Source organism: Lutzomyia longipalpis, chromosome 3 (genome assembly GCF_024334085.1).
Source record: "Lutzomyia longipalpis isolate SR_M1_2022 chromosome 3, ASM2433408v1".
Lineage (NCBI taxonomy): Eukaryota > Metazoa > Arthropoda > Insecta > Diptera > Psychodidae > Lutzomyia > Lutzomyia longipalpis.
Window position 1 is genome coordinate 27,720,642 of NC_074709.1, and position 16,576 is coordinate 27,737,217.

The following is a 16,576-nucleotide window of genomic DNA, read 5'->3' on the forward strand; positions in this document are numbered from 1 at the left end:
GTATTTTTAACTCTGATATTAGGTTTTTTTGTTATAATCCTCATTTAAAGACCTAAGATTTTTATTCTGTATAAAATCTATTAGTGAAAAATATTTATTCTTATAAAGTTGAAAAAAATAAAATAGACAAAACTAATAAATTAATAAAATATAAAAAAAAACTGTTTTTTGATCTTACACAGAAAACAAAATAAAAAGAAAGAAATAGCATAAGAAAACGTTCACCCTCTTGGCAAATCAAATGGATAGATTTGGATGTTTTGGGGCGCAATCATATAATAAAAGTGATGTGCCGATAAACTCCTTGAAATGAGCCACTTGAGACCGTGCCCAGCATCCATTTCAACGGGGGCGACGAGAACGTATCATGGTGGATGATAAAATGGTCTATTTACTTTGATATCCCACTTGTGAAGAAAATAAAAAAGGAATATTTGTGGTGTTTCTTGTCCAGAAAGTAAGTGTACTTTTGGGATGTTTTTATAGCGCTGCCGCAGAAAATATTGTGATCTCTTCTAAGTAAAAAAAGAGTTCTTAAATACTTAATTTGATGTCGCCATCTTGGAAGGACGCAAAGACGTTTTGAAGTGGCGCCATTTTATTTTTAATTCGATGCTTTGTTTGAATTTTAAAAGATTAATTAGAAGATTAGCGTCCTTTCAAAATGGCGTTAAAATAACATTGAAAACAAGAAGACTTACCTTTTTTTCAGCACCCCACATCTCTCAATGTTTATTCACATGATATAATATCACATTGTGAGGGTGGAAAGGGGCTAACATCGTGCGTGGAGATACGGGGGGTTGTGAAACATAAGTAATGCTGAGTAGAGGCGAATAAATCTCGAAAAAAGCGAAGGGAAAGAAATTCAATGTAATATATAACACGATGTGTGTAAATCAAGACAAATTCTTCAGTTTCCGCTCCTTCTGGTGCGCCATGCAAGGCAGCACAGATTCCATTTGCTGCTCGTAAAATGTTCCACTACTAAACACTCAACCGAAAATCATGCATTTATTCATGATTTCACCAACTGTTTTATAAATGGCGTCGACGCGGGTAAAGTGAGTGCGGTGCAAGTTGAAAATGGTAGACATTTGTGCTCCATCACATGTTGTTATGGGGATTTGGGAAAATTAATTCAAATGATGCGAAATGGAGGCATTAAATGGTATGGAATTGCATGTAGAATAAGAGAGAAGAAATCAAAATGAATTAACTCCCATATCCGCTTTGTTTTTTGGGCATCGGGATGAGTGAGGTTATGTCGTTCACACAAACGACGCGATTTGCTATAAAAATGGCGAAATACATTTTATGTCTATTTAGGAACATTGTAGTGTTTTTATTTCATTTCTTTTTGCATTCATTTGTTAAAACAAAATTCTTCTATTTCTTTTATTTTTATAATAATAATTTAATTGAATTTCACACACTTTTTTCTTTTTTAAATTAATATTTACATCGTTTTTGTTTTTATTTAAATAAATACAATTTTACTTTTACTCTTAAGTTCATTTTTCTTTTTATAGGATAATTTTATAGCATTGGTTTTTATTTACAAAGTGTTGGGAAAAGAAAATTGTCGAATACCCTTCTTTTAATAGCTTAATTAAGTTTGTTGAAATTAAAGTAAAAATTCTATTACTTTGGTAAATCAAGCATTTTTAAATGTTTGTGGTTTTTATGGATCTTTATAGCACATTGTAGCCATATTGAATTTATAAAAAAAGACGCCGTTCTTCCTATTTTTTTTTAAAATGAAAAAAGGGTATTCTGATTGAAGGGAATGTAAGAGGATCTTTCACAACTTATATTTCCGTCTACACCACGTACGGCCTAAACATGTCCCCATTGGAGATGACTCCGTCGGCAAAGACAACCCCCCTTCGATTCAAAATGGCCGTTGCGGGGACATTTTCTTCCACTAACGTACTGAAATTATTCAAATTGGATGCCATCAAATTGTTAACAATCCGATGCTGTGGCTCATTGCCACCATGATTGGCCTTTATGGCGGGAAAATTCCTATTTAGTGCATTTTCCGGTAGCGACGGCATTTGCTTTTCCGTTGCCCCAATTTTCTCACCACCTCCTCCCTGTCCCGATGCTGCGGATGATGATTTTGCGGAGGCAGCTGATGATTTGTCCGCCTCAGATGTGTTGGACGATGTGCCCGAATGCATTGAATGGTCTTTGGATTTTGCCTCCTGCTGTGCCTTCTTTGAGCGCTTCCATTTCATTCGTCTATTCTGGAACCATATTTTAACCTGCAGTTAACGAGACAGAAAGGCGGATCAAGTGAGAAAAATATTATAAATTTTCCAACCTTCACTGCGTTTTCTTCAAGCGGAGATAAATCACACACATTTCAACTTTTAACCACAAAATCCAGACGTACACACACATCCTGGAGAAATCCCCTGACATGCTGAGGATTTTCCGGAGGATGGGAAAAGTTTTTGGAGGTAGAATCTCATTTATTTGGATTTACGGAAGAATAAATAACTTTTTATTCTACGTTTTTTAATGCAAAGAAATGGAAGCTTTATGATAGGTGGATGATGGATTGAGCAATGAAGGGCAAATATTAAAATAATTATTTTATTCTGAACGATTTTTCTTCAAGAAAAAAAAATATAATTATTGTTTATAATTAGATCAACAATTAAAAATAATTTTAAGATATATTTAATTATTGTGATTCACAGTAAGACTCTTTTATTCTTAAAAATAAGTTTTAATGCAAGATTTTACTGTAATTTTTTTTTTGAGAATAGATTTTAATAATTTATTTGAATGAGAAAGAATAAAGAAAATTTAAGTGAAAAATGGGGTATTTTTGCGAAGAAAAAAAAATATTTTGCTATTCTCAAATTTTGTTGAAGAATTCCTTTCAATTTTTCCAAAAGAAAAACAAAAATTAAGTTCTTAATTCAATGAGAATTTAAAGAATTAGACATTTCTGTTCTAAAAATAATTCTCAATTCATTCAAATAAATTTTTCTATTCAAAGAAAATAATTTTCTCCATAAAAAATTGAAATTTCATTTTAATAAAGCAAAATTCTTCCTCCTCAAATTCTTCCCCAAAAATCCTTTTCTCAAACACTTTTCATTTTATTCAATTGAGAGAGACTAAAAGGACTAATATGAAGAATGTTCTTCATGCATTTTTTTCACACTTTACTCGCCTGTGTCTCCGAGAGGAGCAAACTGCTGGCCACCTCAAATCTCTTCGGTCTGGACAGATATTTACTCTGCTTAAATTGCTTCTCCAATTCGAGGAGTTGTTGGGATGTGAAGGCTGTTCGTGGTCTTCGGGTCTTACCCAGAATTGTCTGTGCTGAACAACCTGCAAAAAAAGAGAGGAAACAACAATTTAATCCACATGATCGAAAATGTCTTGAGAGTCTTTTTAGGGAGGTGGGGTTGGATGGAACAGCTTAAATTGAGATGCGAGCATCCAACAACCAATATTTGCTCAACATATTATCCACCAGCTAAATGTTGATTGCTCTGAATGGGAGCAAAAATGGACCATCTCAGCCCCTGATTGAGGCCTCCAACCCCCTGCTTGGGAGGGAGAAATTTTCTCTCTAGAACATGGCCTCGTTTTAATTGCCATTTGGAGCCTTTTTGTTGAGTTTTACTCGTATGTAGTGTGTGTGTGTGGAATCAATTGCAGAAGGGCTCAAATCCCATTGTGATGATAATGCCCACACAGTACAGGAGGGGGAATGAGAGAAAAGGGATCTAAATGGAATTAGGAGTATGGTTTGTCAAGGATCAACACACTCCGACACTCAGTTGGTGTCCTTATGCGGAGCTCTTTTACCTCGCAAAGGGAGAGTTGGTATGGCGAGAGCACGAGGAGGGTGAACCTGCCATTCAGCACTGGCTTAAATTGGTCAATTGTGAAAATTACTTATGGTGAATTATTGCGTGTTGACACATATGTTGCAAATATATAGTGAAAAATTCTATCACCCCTAAAAATTACCAGCAAATTGCCAACAATTCGGGTTTATTTTGATTGAAATTCCTAATGTCCTTGCAAACCTTTCTTTATTTTATTCATTCATGAGTTCATGCGAGGATTGAAACGGGAAGTGGAGTAGAAAATAGTTAAATGAGAGGATTTAAAATGAATTTAAACATGTTTATTAAGTTGGATGAGTTGGATTTAAATTACAGGATCATTTTACAACGAAAATCTTCATTTTTTCTTAATCTTTTCTTTTAGAAAAGTGAGAAAAATTCCTAAAAATTTATTCGTGGGAGTATGTCAAATAAGACACAGAATGGGCACAATGAAAACAGATGAAAGAATACTTATTTCATCCCTGCGTGATCAAGTATATTATTCTAAAACCTCATCTGCCCATACAACGAGCAAACTCTGATGCTCCTCCAGCAGCGCATGTTTATTCAAGAATTGAGCTCTGGAGGAAATTTGAAGTGGTTTAAAAACTAATTACCATATAACAAAAATTTCTAACATATAAATTTCTTCTTCTGTATTATTTTTCTTCAATGGAAACTATCAATGATGAGTTTTCACGTAGGCAGGTTGCTGAACCTCTCCAGCATTCGTTTCTTTGCATTCATTGTTGGATTAAATGAATATTTTGCAAAAGAGTATTGTGTGTGAATGTTGTAGTAAGAAGTACGGAGTAGTTTGTTTGATTTGTCACAGAGATGGCGCTGTACTTTATGTGTTTAAGAATAACATGAGAAGTTTCTAAGGGCTGGTCACGTTATTTTGGAAACTCGGGGACTTTCAAGAGCGATTTTCAAGCCAATTTTTAAACCAAAATTTTGAAATCTGCTTGCACTCTTGTTAAATGGCCAAATACTGATAAGAATTCAGTATTTTTGATTTAGAAAATAAATTTTTGTGCTCAAAAAATTTATTTGAAATTCTCACATTTTGGCCATTTTGTTCCTGTAGAGTTTCCAAAATAACGTGACCATCCCTTATTTTTAATCAAAAATCGAATGAATTTAGGTAAAGAAAGGTTTTAAGATTTTTTTCTTCAATTTTTTAAATATTCTTTAAACACTTTAGGAAACAAAGTAAAAGAAGAGAGAAATATTTAACTTGGCCTTCAAAGGGTTAACGTTCTTTCATAAAAACTTTGAAATTTTTCTTAAGAACGGTTCAAATTAATTTTTTTAGGAAGAAAACTGAATTTATTTTTCGGAAAATGATTGTTCATTTATTTTCTTTTATTGAATAAAAATTCTAAAGGAAAAATGATTAAAAATCCTTTAAAAATAATATAGTTAAGCCCTCAAAAATTCCTCAATGAGAAAAACCTGCTAAATTCAAATCAAACTGAGAGGAAGAGAATTACAATGGCAAGCTCTAAATAATAAAAGGGAAAAAGGACAAAATGAATGGAGAAAAGGGGTCTGGTTTTATTAGGGCCTAATGAATAAATTGATTGTAATTTGTTATATAAATATCACCCAAACACCCTGACAAATAATCTCCCAACCCTCTCTCCGCTTTTTCTGCTTCTTTTAGCTGAGTATTGCTGTTTCTCCGCACCAGGGGATATATAAATTTATTTATTTCTATTTGAATTAGCGCGAAAATTCAAGGGTGGGTCGACAAAAGGGACGCAGAGTGAACCACAAAAAATTTCACACTTGTCATACAAAATTCAATGGGATGCCCCGTGGTCGTACGCACACCCCCTAATGTTTAACTTTCATCCCCTTTGCGATCATCAAAAATTACGCATCATCGAGCTTCAGGGATATTGCGACATGAAGATTTTTTTTGCAAAAGGTGTAGCATAAAATATGTAGCAACATTGTCCGGAAATTTAGAGAAAAATGTTTATTTTATTCTAAAAAAATGTTGTAAATTTTTTTTTGAGAAAAATCATCCGTTTGAGCTCACTCTTAAGCCACATAATAATTCATTTCCCTTTTGGCAAGTGAAAATTTCACGCTAATTGGCGATAAAGCATCAACCAACAAACACCCTTCTTGGGTATTTTTTGTGCTCACTTTTAGCTAAATGGATTTAGAAAATACAAACAAAACTCCCGCGTGAGGGGAGAGAGATGCTGTATGATGAATGTTGTCGCATAAATATCAACATCTGTCCACATTAAATGTCCCCCGAACTCACAATTCTTCTTATATAATTCTTTTTGCAACAACATCACTAATCAGAGGGTCAAGACTTTTATTGCTCTAATCGCTGGTGAGGACAGAGAAATTTCCTCACGATTAATTTCACAAAAACATACATCGAGGCAGCATCCAGACGATGTGAAGATGAATCAAAAATACAGAAAAATATTCCTCTCACTCAAATGATGCATTTTACATCGTGAACAAATATTCAGACGTGACTTTGTACAATTGACCAGGGATTAAGTCAATGGAGAATGCCTTCAAAAGGAGATTTAACACAAAAGACATTGCAATAAATTACGTGGGAAATATTTTGAAGCATAAAAAAGCATTAAATGGCTGACGACAAAAATGAGACAATTTGAATATAATGAGATTATTAACACACACTTCAGGGGAAAAAACCTATTGTAGCTTTGAGAATAAATTTAATTACAATTATGGGGCTATAAAGAGAGTTCAAAAGGAGCCTGAAAAGAAATATTCTCTGGTGGAAAGAAGTTATACTTTCTGAGAGAAAGTATTCTGTTAAAATCTTTTCGTTTCTTACAACTCTTTTATTATAAGATTTTTTGTATTCTTTAAAACATCTTTAAAGATTTTGACACTTAATTTCTTTCTTGAAATTTTTTTAGAATGAAAAATACTTTTCCAGAGTTCTTTTAAGATTTTTCTGAATGTTCTTCCAAACAACAAATCATTTGTTTTTCTTTTATAGAACAAAAAAATCAAGAAAATAATCTTATTATAACCATATTTGTGATTAAAATAAATAAAATAAATCAATCTCTAAAGAGGCCAAAAAATCACTAAGAACATTCCTCTTTTCCTTTTACATTGAGCATAAAATGTTTTTATGTTCAAATTCCATCCTCCGACGGTACATATGAGGGTAGAAAGTTCTTTTGCCAAAAATATGTACCATCCCCGATAAATTTATTCAAATGGAAGTCTTCTCGCATTCCGTGGTCTCTTCTCCATTCGAGTGAGAGGGTAGAAAGGCATTAGGTCTGATTTTTGCGATTTTCTCTAAATTAAATATTTTAAGGGTGTGTCAGATTGATACCCCTAAAAGGCAATCAAATTGAGGCAATGTTCTCGTTTTCCTCCGGCATTGCCTTCCTTCTTCTACATTCCCCCCCCCCCCCCCCAAAATGGTTGACTTTTTCTTGCGCACACACATCCGCTATATATAGTAGGGGTTCTCTATATATAATGTACCATGGCAGTGCGAGTGAAACAACCCCCCCAGCCAACCCTTGGCGTCTTTTCGTTGTATATGTATTCACTCGGTGGATGTTACCATGTGATTTATGCTCTACAATGGTTTAGCAAATGCTTACAAATTGCCCCTATTACAGATTACGGAGGAACTTTTCCACTCACTTATAATGTGTGCCAAAAAGCATAATAAATTTAGTGGTTGTGCCTTTTTCTCCTACATCTCCTCGAGTGATATTTCCAATCCTTTTACATTTTGATAATTTCCTCTCGTTCCGCACCAAATGGACTGTTTACTAATTTGACACCCACCCTCTTCCTCATTCTATGTATTTTTTTCATAAATGTAATGAATTTTCATTGAAAAAACGGGGGTGGATGATTTTGAAAAATTACCACCCCCACTCCGTTTTATCAATGGAGTTTTCTTCGAAATAAAAGTTCTCGATTAAGTTTGGAAACGCCCATACAATTTCTCTTGTGGCGAGGAAATAATGTACTCTGGGTTTCCTTCTCCAATCCACCCTCACCCCGTATCGCTCTTCCACTCCTCTGGGTATTTAGGGGTGAAAATTCGCCTTTCATTTCTAAGCGCGCAATGATTCTTAGAGAATGAAAAGCATAGAGAAGGAGGAACAAAGAGGGAGAGAATGGAAAGACCTTTTCTATAAGTGGTGCTAATTGACTGAATTAGGGGTTGCTTGCTTCCCGTTGATTAAATTAGTCTCTCACTAACTATCAACTATCATCCCCTCGTTGGCCACAACATCCAACCCTCGCGTATGTCGCAGTAAATTTGAAAAACAGACAAATACAAAATGCTACACAACAATGGCGTTCAATTTTTTGAGGAATTTTTCTATTCAATTGAGGAAATTTTGTATGAAAAAATGAAAAATGAAAAGACTTATCAATTCTAATAAAAATCTTTTCTTTTCTTTTCAAAAAAACTTAAAAGTAGTAAGATTTTAACAGTTAAAGGTTACGAAATCCTTATATAAAAAAAAATAAGAATTTGTTCTTCCGGAAAACAATCAGAAAGATCATTAAAGAACTTTTGGAAAATATTTTTTCTTCAAAAACACGATAAAAGAAAGAAACAAACTGTCAAAATCCTAAAAGATTTTTCCCAGAACACCAAAAATCTTATAACTGACGAATTGTAAGGGAATAAAAGAAGAGATTTTTATCAGAATCAACCTCAAGATTCTTATTCTGATATTGGGCAAAGCTCTAAAGAAAAGTTCTTACTTTTCAACATTTTCTCAAGACAAAATGCATATAAATGCGCTTTCCAAATTTTCCTGATGAGCTTTTTTCTGTAATTCATAATGTGCTCTACCCTATTCTCCCCTATAATACATAAATCATCACATAAAGTCTAAATAAGAGCATAAAATTCACGTGAAAAAAAAAGAATAGAAATGAATAAATCTCCTGAATTTTTCTTCCATAATTGATTGAGGCTTGATGATTTAATCTACGCTGATTGCCATCATCACATAATCGTCATGCTTGGCTATATAGCATGAAAATTTGATTTCATTCTTGATGAATATTTATATGGATCCAGAACAAATTTGTCCCCAAAATTGGAGCGCTATTTGTTTTTGTATCATGAACGTTCGCAAATGCCGCTCCCAAAATTGATTATTATGCAAATTCACAAACAATTCAATGACTCTTCGATTTTCCACGAGGGGGTGGATTGTGATCCACATTCACGAATCCCCCACCTCCTCGTCCCACCCCATACCAAATATGTTGTACAAAATGAAATTACGTACAATAAAATCATCTTTTGGGCGACAAAATCGATGAATTTTTCAGCAAAATTGGGGGAAATTTTGAAATAAAATTCCTTTTGAGGTGATTTGATAAAATTGTGCGATAGAATACATAATAAAATATCGATTAGTTTGAGGGCTTTTAGAAACATTTTACCTTATCTCTTGTAATACTCCATACTAAATATCATTGATTTTATAGTTCTTTATCTTGTTATCTCAGCTGTTATTCATTTTGCAATAAATATATGTAAGTTTATTGTGGAATGCATTTTTAAAAAAAAATCGAACCATCGCTGAAGCACAAAGAAGGTTATTTTGTTAAATTTCTTTTTTCTAAAAAATATGAAGTATTTACTTAAAAAAAAATTGGTTATTTCTTTACATAAAAAAACATTTTAAAGAATCATCAAAAGTTCTTTTTAACAGAAGAAATAAAATACAAACAGCTAATTCCTTTTGCAAGTCCTTTTCATGTTATTTAAAGAAATAAGTTAACTAAAAATCCATGAGAAAAATCATCTAATTTGATTAGAACTCTTTTAATTTCCATTTTATTAATTTACGATAAAATGATAAGTCACGAAATCATTTATATTTCATCATCTCTTTTTTGCTTGATGGAATGGGGAGCCTAATTGATTTCTATATATTGCTCCTCACATATAGTGGGTGGGCGGGGGCGTTTATCTATTGGATGGTGTGTGGAGTATGTAGAGAGAGAGAGAGAGTGTACACATCAGTGAATAAAACCCATTTGGTAGATTTATCATCTTAAACGACTGCCATATGTCAAATTGACTGTATAATGAAATTATATTATTTTCTGTATTGAGTGGTAATCGTGATAAATGGAATTAAGTCATGTTTCTGGCTCAAAGTGGCGACGGTGCGGCAATCTATGTATGTGCTGTATATAGTTAGATGAATGTGGAATTCCAAGAGTATAAGTATTTAATTAATTTTGAGTTATCAGTGGTAATCAAGTGAATTAGCAAATACGTGCACATCTAATAACTCGGCAAACATCGAAATTGCTCTATTTGGTAATTAGAATAAATGAGTGGGTGGCTTTTTGGCGGGACGCCATGGAGTTTAGATTGGATGGTAGAGATTTTTTATTTATCATGATGGGGCTATGAGGAGCTCAGGTGTGTGCATGGTGGGGGGGCATGTGCTGTGATAATTAGTGATTAAATGAGAGGTAGTCGCAACTAAACCCCCGCATGGCATTGGGATGAGTTTGGTGGGGGGGTGGCCTCATAAAATGTCCCATGGCATCATTAGGCAATCATCAATAGTGAATTTAGTGATGCATTCCACCCCCAAAAGCAGCATGTGTGACACACACGCTTCAATACCTTCCACCAGGACTCATTCACGTGTTACTCTGTGCAAATTTAATCGGCAAACATATTAATCAGAGGATATAAAAATTTTCCCCTTCGTTTGACCAATGCATTGCATATATTGCCTTGCTCTCTCTCTCTTCCTGTCGTTGTGATGTTGAAATTGAATTTTGTGCTTAATTTAGAGGGACGAATATACTTTTTTTATTGGTGTTTTGAAAAATTGTGAAGCTTTGAATATTTTATTTTGAAAACACTTTTGTTGGTTCTAAAATACAAAGCTCTCAACCAACTTTTAGTTTGCTCTCAAACATTTTAGACAAAAAAGCTTTTATTAATTCCTTGGGAATTATTTAAGGAACATTTAACTCTTCTCAGGAAACTTCCAAAGGAACGATTTGGCCATCAACTAAAGCTTAATGAAGCTTTTAGTGGTTTCATGAGGTCACATGAAGGGTTCTAATAAATCATTTTTTATGGCAAAGAAATTCTTGTTTTTCTCAATTTTGGAGCTTATTCTGACAAAAATATTTTCTTTTCTATCTATTTCGTCTTACAAGGGATTTTGTAAGATTTGGCATTCCCACAAAAATTTCTTTTTCATTCTTTTATAGTAACACGTACACAAACCTCCGAAATTAGAACACGAAAACAGATGTCGCTGTTAAAATTTAAGTTTTATCAAACGAAGTGAAACCGAAGATAGACGAAGTGAAATAAGTTAATGTAAATAAAGAAAATGAGGTTAAAGTTAAGTGAATTTATCAACAAAACACAATGGATTATTCGATTTTTGGTAAAAATTTAACCCTTTTAAAGTATTTTTGCATTTTCCATGCAAAAAATTTTCCATGAATTAAGAGTTTTTCTTAATTTTTTTTTATCTAGACTGTCATGGAAAAAAATTGAATCATCCGGAGCTTTTGAACATCTGTGGCATCCACGGATTCCGGGAAAGAATACCCGGACAACTCCCAGGCAGCATGAAATTTTTGTTTAATAAGCAGGATCTTATGCGGAATGATGGAAGCATTTGTGGAAGAGTTGAAATTGGTGGGACCAGCTCTCCGGAATGGCATTAAGAGAAGAAGTCGCGAATCTACATAGAATGTTCCTTAATAAAATGTCTTCCCATACTCTAACTTTTGCCTTTTTTTTCTACACTACAGAAGTATCTTTTAATGCAGTGCCTGTGTGAATGCATTATTCTAATCATCTTCCTCAAGACCAAGTCTCTGAAAATTATTGACATTCGTTGGCATAATTCACAAAAAATGGTCAGAGTTTTTCCACATATTTCACAATATTTTTTGTTAAAAAACAATTCTAAACACTCAGATTCATGTAAAATATCCGTCAAAGTAGTCAATTGTTGCCTATGATGATAAGGAATCATGCTTTGGTGGTCACAAAATTCACAAAAAGATTGAAAAAGCACCTCGGCAGGTCCTTATAAAACTTATGATTTTGTAAGATTTTCTTACAAGTTATAAGAAAAAATTCGGCCGGAATACCAAAACCTTTTCTTTTCTATTATAGCAAAAATGTTTCTCGCGACGTGTTCTAAAAGTTGAAGTGTGAAACTTTTTAGATCTTACAAATTTATAAGTTTTTTTTGTGAGAATGCCAAAAAACCTTATAACTCACGAATTGTAAGAAAAGAAAAGAAAATATTTTTGCCAGAATTAGCTCCTTTATTTTAATAAATTAGGAAAGATTCAGCCTAAAATATTCAAATGGGTAAAAGGATTGTTTTCTGGAATCTTTTATGGAGAGAAAAATTGTTTTTCAGTATAAAAATCCAAATTTTTCATTGAGATGTCTATTGTTGGAGTAACTTAAAAAAATCAAAGGGAAAACTCGGAAAAACTTAGAATAAAATAAAACCTAGAAAATTAAGTAAATCTATACTTTTTAAAAGCTTTTTTTAGAGAATTTTATGATTCAAAAAAGCTTTCTCAGAGCTTTAGCTATTTTTTATACAAAAAATAATACAGAACTTTCAGTTAGGGTACATCAGCAAAAGTTTGCATACCCCCTTCTGCCACAAAATGTGTATTGAAAAAAGGAAAATTTTTCCCTTTATATGGAGGTTCATGGAGCTCATTTGAAATTCCAATATCGTTCCTCCAGCAGTGTGTGTGTCAACCTAGTGGAAAAAAATTGCCAGTCTATCATGGAGTGTATCTTTCAATCATATCGATGAAAATGTTTTTCGAGCATGAAAAGCCTTCGTCAAAAAATCATTGTTTGTAAACAAACACAAAAACTTTGTGAGGTGAACATAAAGTAATAAAAAAATAAATTGTTGATGAGGTAAAAGGGGTTTGATTTTCAGCAGAATTCACATTTCATCTCATTGCCAATTCGTTAAGGAAAATTCTTCGTTTGTGTTCTTAAATTTGAATTTGTGGCCTGTCTGAGGGAGGGAGTGGTTCTATTTTACAAATTTCCCCGTAGAAATGTAATTCAATAAAATGGATGAGCAAATAAAATTTATATGTAAGAAAAGACGTCCAAGAGGCACATTTTGCCATTTTAATATCCCCACAAAATGTCCCGGAGATGTGGCCGTATTATTGTGACGCGAGGGCAAAATGAGGGCGAAATCATCCCCGGAAAAATGTTAACGAGACTTCTGAAAACAATGTCGAAAATGATGATCAAACGACATGCTTTATGTTTACATTGATTGCGTCCTCCCCCATAGCAATTTGGACTCCTAAAGCTTTAGACCATTATACGCTTCTCTCTTTTCCACACATACACCGCATTTCCACGCTGCCGTTGGGAAAATCCTCGCAATTTTCCCCGAAATGGGACGTCTCTCCACTCCGCCTACACAAATGGCGTCTAAACGCACCATTAACTGATGAACTTTTCCATCATCCCTCGTTGTCCATCCCACCACCACCCACCCTCGTCAGAGATATTTTCTCGCTTTCGCAATACTCATCAAAAACAATTTTTATCATTTATACTTTCATAATTTATATGTATATACGAGGGGATTGCTATATGTATACAGAAGCCCCAAATATCCCCACCAAAAACTTACCCACCCACCCCCACAATATCTTGAGATTTTCCTTCATCCTGCTATGTATAATATGTATGTGTGTGTATGGAATTTTATTGCATTGTCTATTGGAGTTTTCCTTCTCTCCTTCACACACAATTCACTGGTGACGAGTTTCCTAATGGAATTAGCTAATTGCCATTCCCAGAGGATACACTACGAGACATTATACAGTATGGTGTGTGCTGAAATAACTCCCAAAGAGCGTATAGAGGCGACGAGAGAGAGTAGAGGAGTCAACCCTCAGGAATGATTTCGATTTCTCTAGAGGAAGTATCACCCATATTTTTCCTCCTTCCTCACTTCCATGCCATTTGAATAAATTTATTTGCTCATGATTTGCTAGTGTTGCTGGTTATATATTTATTTATTTATATTTTGTAGGTATGACAAAATATCGTCATCACTGTATTGCTGATAAGACATATGATCTATGGGAGTTTATTTGAAAATTAAGCTTAATCTTTTGACCGAAAAATAATTTTTTTGTTTAGGAGAAGGAGCAAATAATGAGGAGAATTTTTTATTTTATTCAGAAAAGTGTTTCATTTGGTCAAGAAAAATTTCCTTTCGCATTTATTTAAAATAGAAAAAAATATTCAATTGACCAGGAAAATTTTCCATTTAGATAAAAGAATATATATTTTGATGATTTCTCAGTGTAAAATATTAATTTCTTAGGGAATTCTTCTTACCTGTGAGATCTGGAAATCGAGGATGAAGCATCCCGGCTCTCGCTAAGTACTCAATAGGTATGTGTTGTGTCATGAATGCGTGATTTCCCATTGGCATCTAAAAGAGAAGACAAAAAATCAATTAATCAATAATTTATTTTACGCCAAAAAACTCAAAAAAAAAAGAAAAACTTACGGGCAGGGGTTTCATCTCGACGGGCCTCTGAAAGGCCGAACCGCCGGGTATGAGATGATAGGGGTAGTTATTGTAGAGCGGGGAGAAGTCTTGTGGACGCAATTGCGGTGGCATTGGCTTCTTAAAGGGGTCATGCAGGTGCATTTGGTGCATGTGAAGCGATTGCTCCTCACAACCTGGACTAATGGATGGACTAGATCGCTGGGACGAAGGTGATTCAGATCTTGAGAGATGAGAAAAGTTGTCAAGAAAATGTTTTAATCTTCTGTTTAAATTTGAAGATTAAGGAATTAATTTCTTATGAAATATTCTTATAGTCTCATGATACGAATTAATTAACCCAGTTAAGGATTGTTTTATGCATTTTTTTTATTCAATCAAAAAATCTAATTGTAAGCAAAATTAACCCATTTAGGCCAAATTTTCTTCTTTAACACTTTTAATTAATTTTATCATGATCTGAAAAGCTTTTCCTGTTTTCCTATTTTAAAAGGTTAGTTCTTGATTCACAATTTACCTAAAATAGACAAGATTTCCATCACTAATCTTTATTCAAAACCTTTAATTTACAATTTAGCTACCCGAAGATTTATTTTAACCCAAATATGCGCAGTATTTTGATATTCTTATTACAACTCTTTCAAAATGAACCAGAAAAATTAATTCTCAATCAATTTTCTTGAGATTCCCTGCAAAAATCCTTAAACTTCTTCTTTATAATGGAAATATTAAATTTTTCTTTAAATATCTTTACTTAATTCTCTAGAATTGAAGACAGTTCAATTTATTTTAAGCGTAAGGACGTCTCTGGGTTAAATGATCCATGTAAGATTTTTCTCTGACTTTTAGCAGTTTTTAGGTTCAATTTAGATCCTAATTTAGACATGATATTCAATTAATCATTGTGTATGAATTTATTAGTAATCTTTTCTCGTTAGTTTAGCATTTTCCCCGCTGAAAACAGCGCCATTTTAAACCACAAAATTCGAATCAATTTCCAGGGTAATTTTTTTCAATAATTTTAATCCTTTTTTTTCTTCATGAGACTATACAAATATCTTCCATTGAGTTTAAAGGAGTGAAAGAAATCTGTACCGTGGGTACTTTTCTTCGGGGCTCGGTGTAAATTCGCGACGGTCTTCACTGAACACATCATCACTTGGGTAGCGTCCTGCTGAATCCGGTGAATCCACATCAACATGTCGTTTTGCATCCTCATCCGCTGGTGTTGTGTGCCCCTTGGCGAGGAGGGCATCAATGTTAAAGGATTTCCGGATGCTGGGTACGGTGTTCTTTGTAAATTGATTTGTTGTGGCATGAATGAAGTTTGCTTGGTAACTCCCATTTAAATGGTATCCATTTCCGGCGGACGGTGGTGGTGATAGGCTATCCGTCTGTGGCGGGGAATTTGGTGGGGATTTCCCATCGGCACCATCTGGGGAATCTGGAGGTGTTGCTGAATGGTGACTATTCATGTCATTTAATTGGAAATGTCCCAGTTTATTTGGATGCGACACTGACACTGAATTAGACATCTATATAATAGTTTGCTAATTATCCCATTGACCTGCACATACGGGTTAATCCATACACATAATGTTGCAACACTTTTTACACAATAATCCTTCAACTTTATCACCCGCGGAATTTAGAGCCGTTTAACGATTTGAATGATTTGAAATGTTTAATTTTTAAAAAAAAATCACAGTTTTCGTGAGAAAAAAACCTTTTTTTGGGGGAGAAATGAAAAGAGTTCCCTTCTGCGGAACGTCCGTTGCGCGCGTTAACCGATTCGGTACTAAAATTCCCAACCAACTTAATCGTGAGGTCTGATACGAAACTCACATTTGGCGGTGAGAAGTACATAGAGACAGGTACATAAATTCTATGCGCACGTCTCAATGGGAACATGGTGCTGGTGGAAGAGAGACAACAACCACGAACATGTTGCTTCTGTGCAATGTGGCAGCGCGTCCAATAAGCGAGGAGTGGCTTGAAATTGAAGAGTTTCCCGCACTTATGTGAGAGGCGGAGCCACTCAAATCTGTCCTTCTTAAGCGTCCTTTTGCACCATTTGAGCAATTTTCATCCCCCCAACATTTAAGGGGTGAGAAC

The 16,576-nt window shown here is 34.1% G+C and overlaps 1 protein-coding gene and 1 long non-coding RNA gene across 2 annotated transcripts; one reads left to right on the forward strand and one right to left on the reverse strand.

Annotated features, from left to right (window-relative positions):
* Nucleotides 1–1,313: 1,313 nt before the first annotated feature.
* On the reverse strand, nt 1,314–16,273 carry LOC129793599 (homeobox protein rough). The gene is made up of 5 exons (XM_055833727.1): nt 15,557–16,273; nt 14,462–14,684; nt 14,287–14,383; nt 3,194–3,354; nt 1,314–2,270 (listed from the first exon to the last, which is right to left on the reverse strand). Exons 1-5 carry the CDS (start codon nt 15,994–15,996, stop codon nt 1,824–1,826), a joined length of 1,368 nt encoding a protein of 455 aa, XP_055689702.1. The 5' UTR covers nt 15,997–16,273; the 3' UTR covers nt 1,314–1,823.
* LOC129793600 (uncharacterized) lies at nt 11,142–11,654 on the forward strand. Its single transcript, XR_008750945.1, has 2 exons — nt 11,142–11,308; nt 11,401–11,654. It is a non-coding gene; the product is annotated as an uncharacterized LOC129793600 (long non-coding RNA).
* Nucleotides 16,274–16,576: the final 303 nt, after the last annotated feature.

Coding starts and splice junctions, on each gene's coding strand:
- LOC129793599 (XM_055833727.1), bottom strand. CDS start 15,996: ATGTCTAATTCAGTGTCAGTGTCGCATCCAAATAAACTGGGACATTTC. Junction 14,685..15,556: donor CCCGAAGAAAAGTACCCACG/GTACAGATTTCT, acceptor TCATCTCTCAAG/ATCTGAATCACCTTCGTCCC. Junction 2,271..3,193: donor TGCTCCTCTCGGAGACACAG/GCGAGTAAAGTG, acceptor CGTTAACTGCAG/GTTAAAATATGGTTCCAGAA.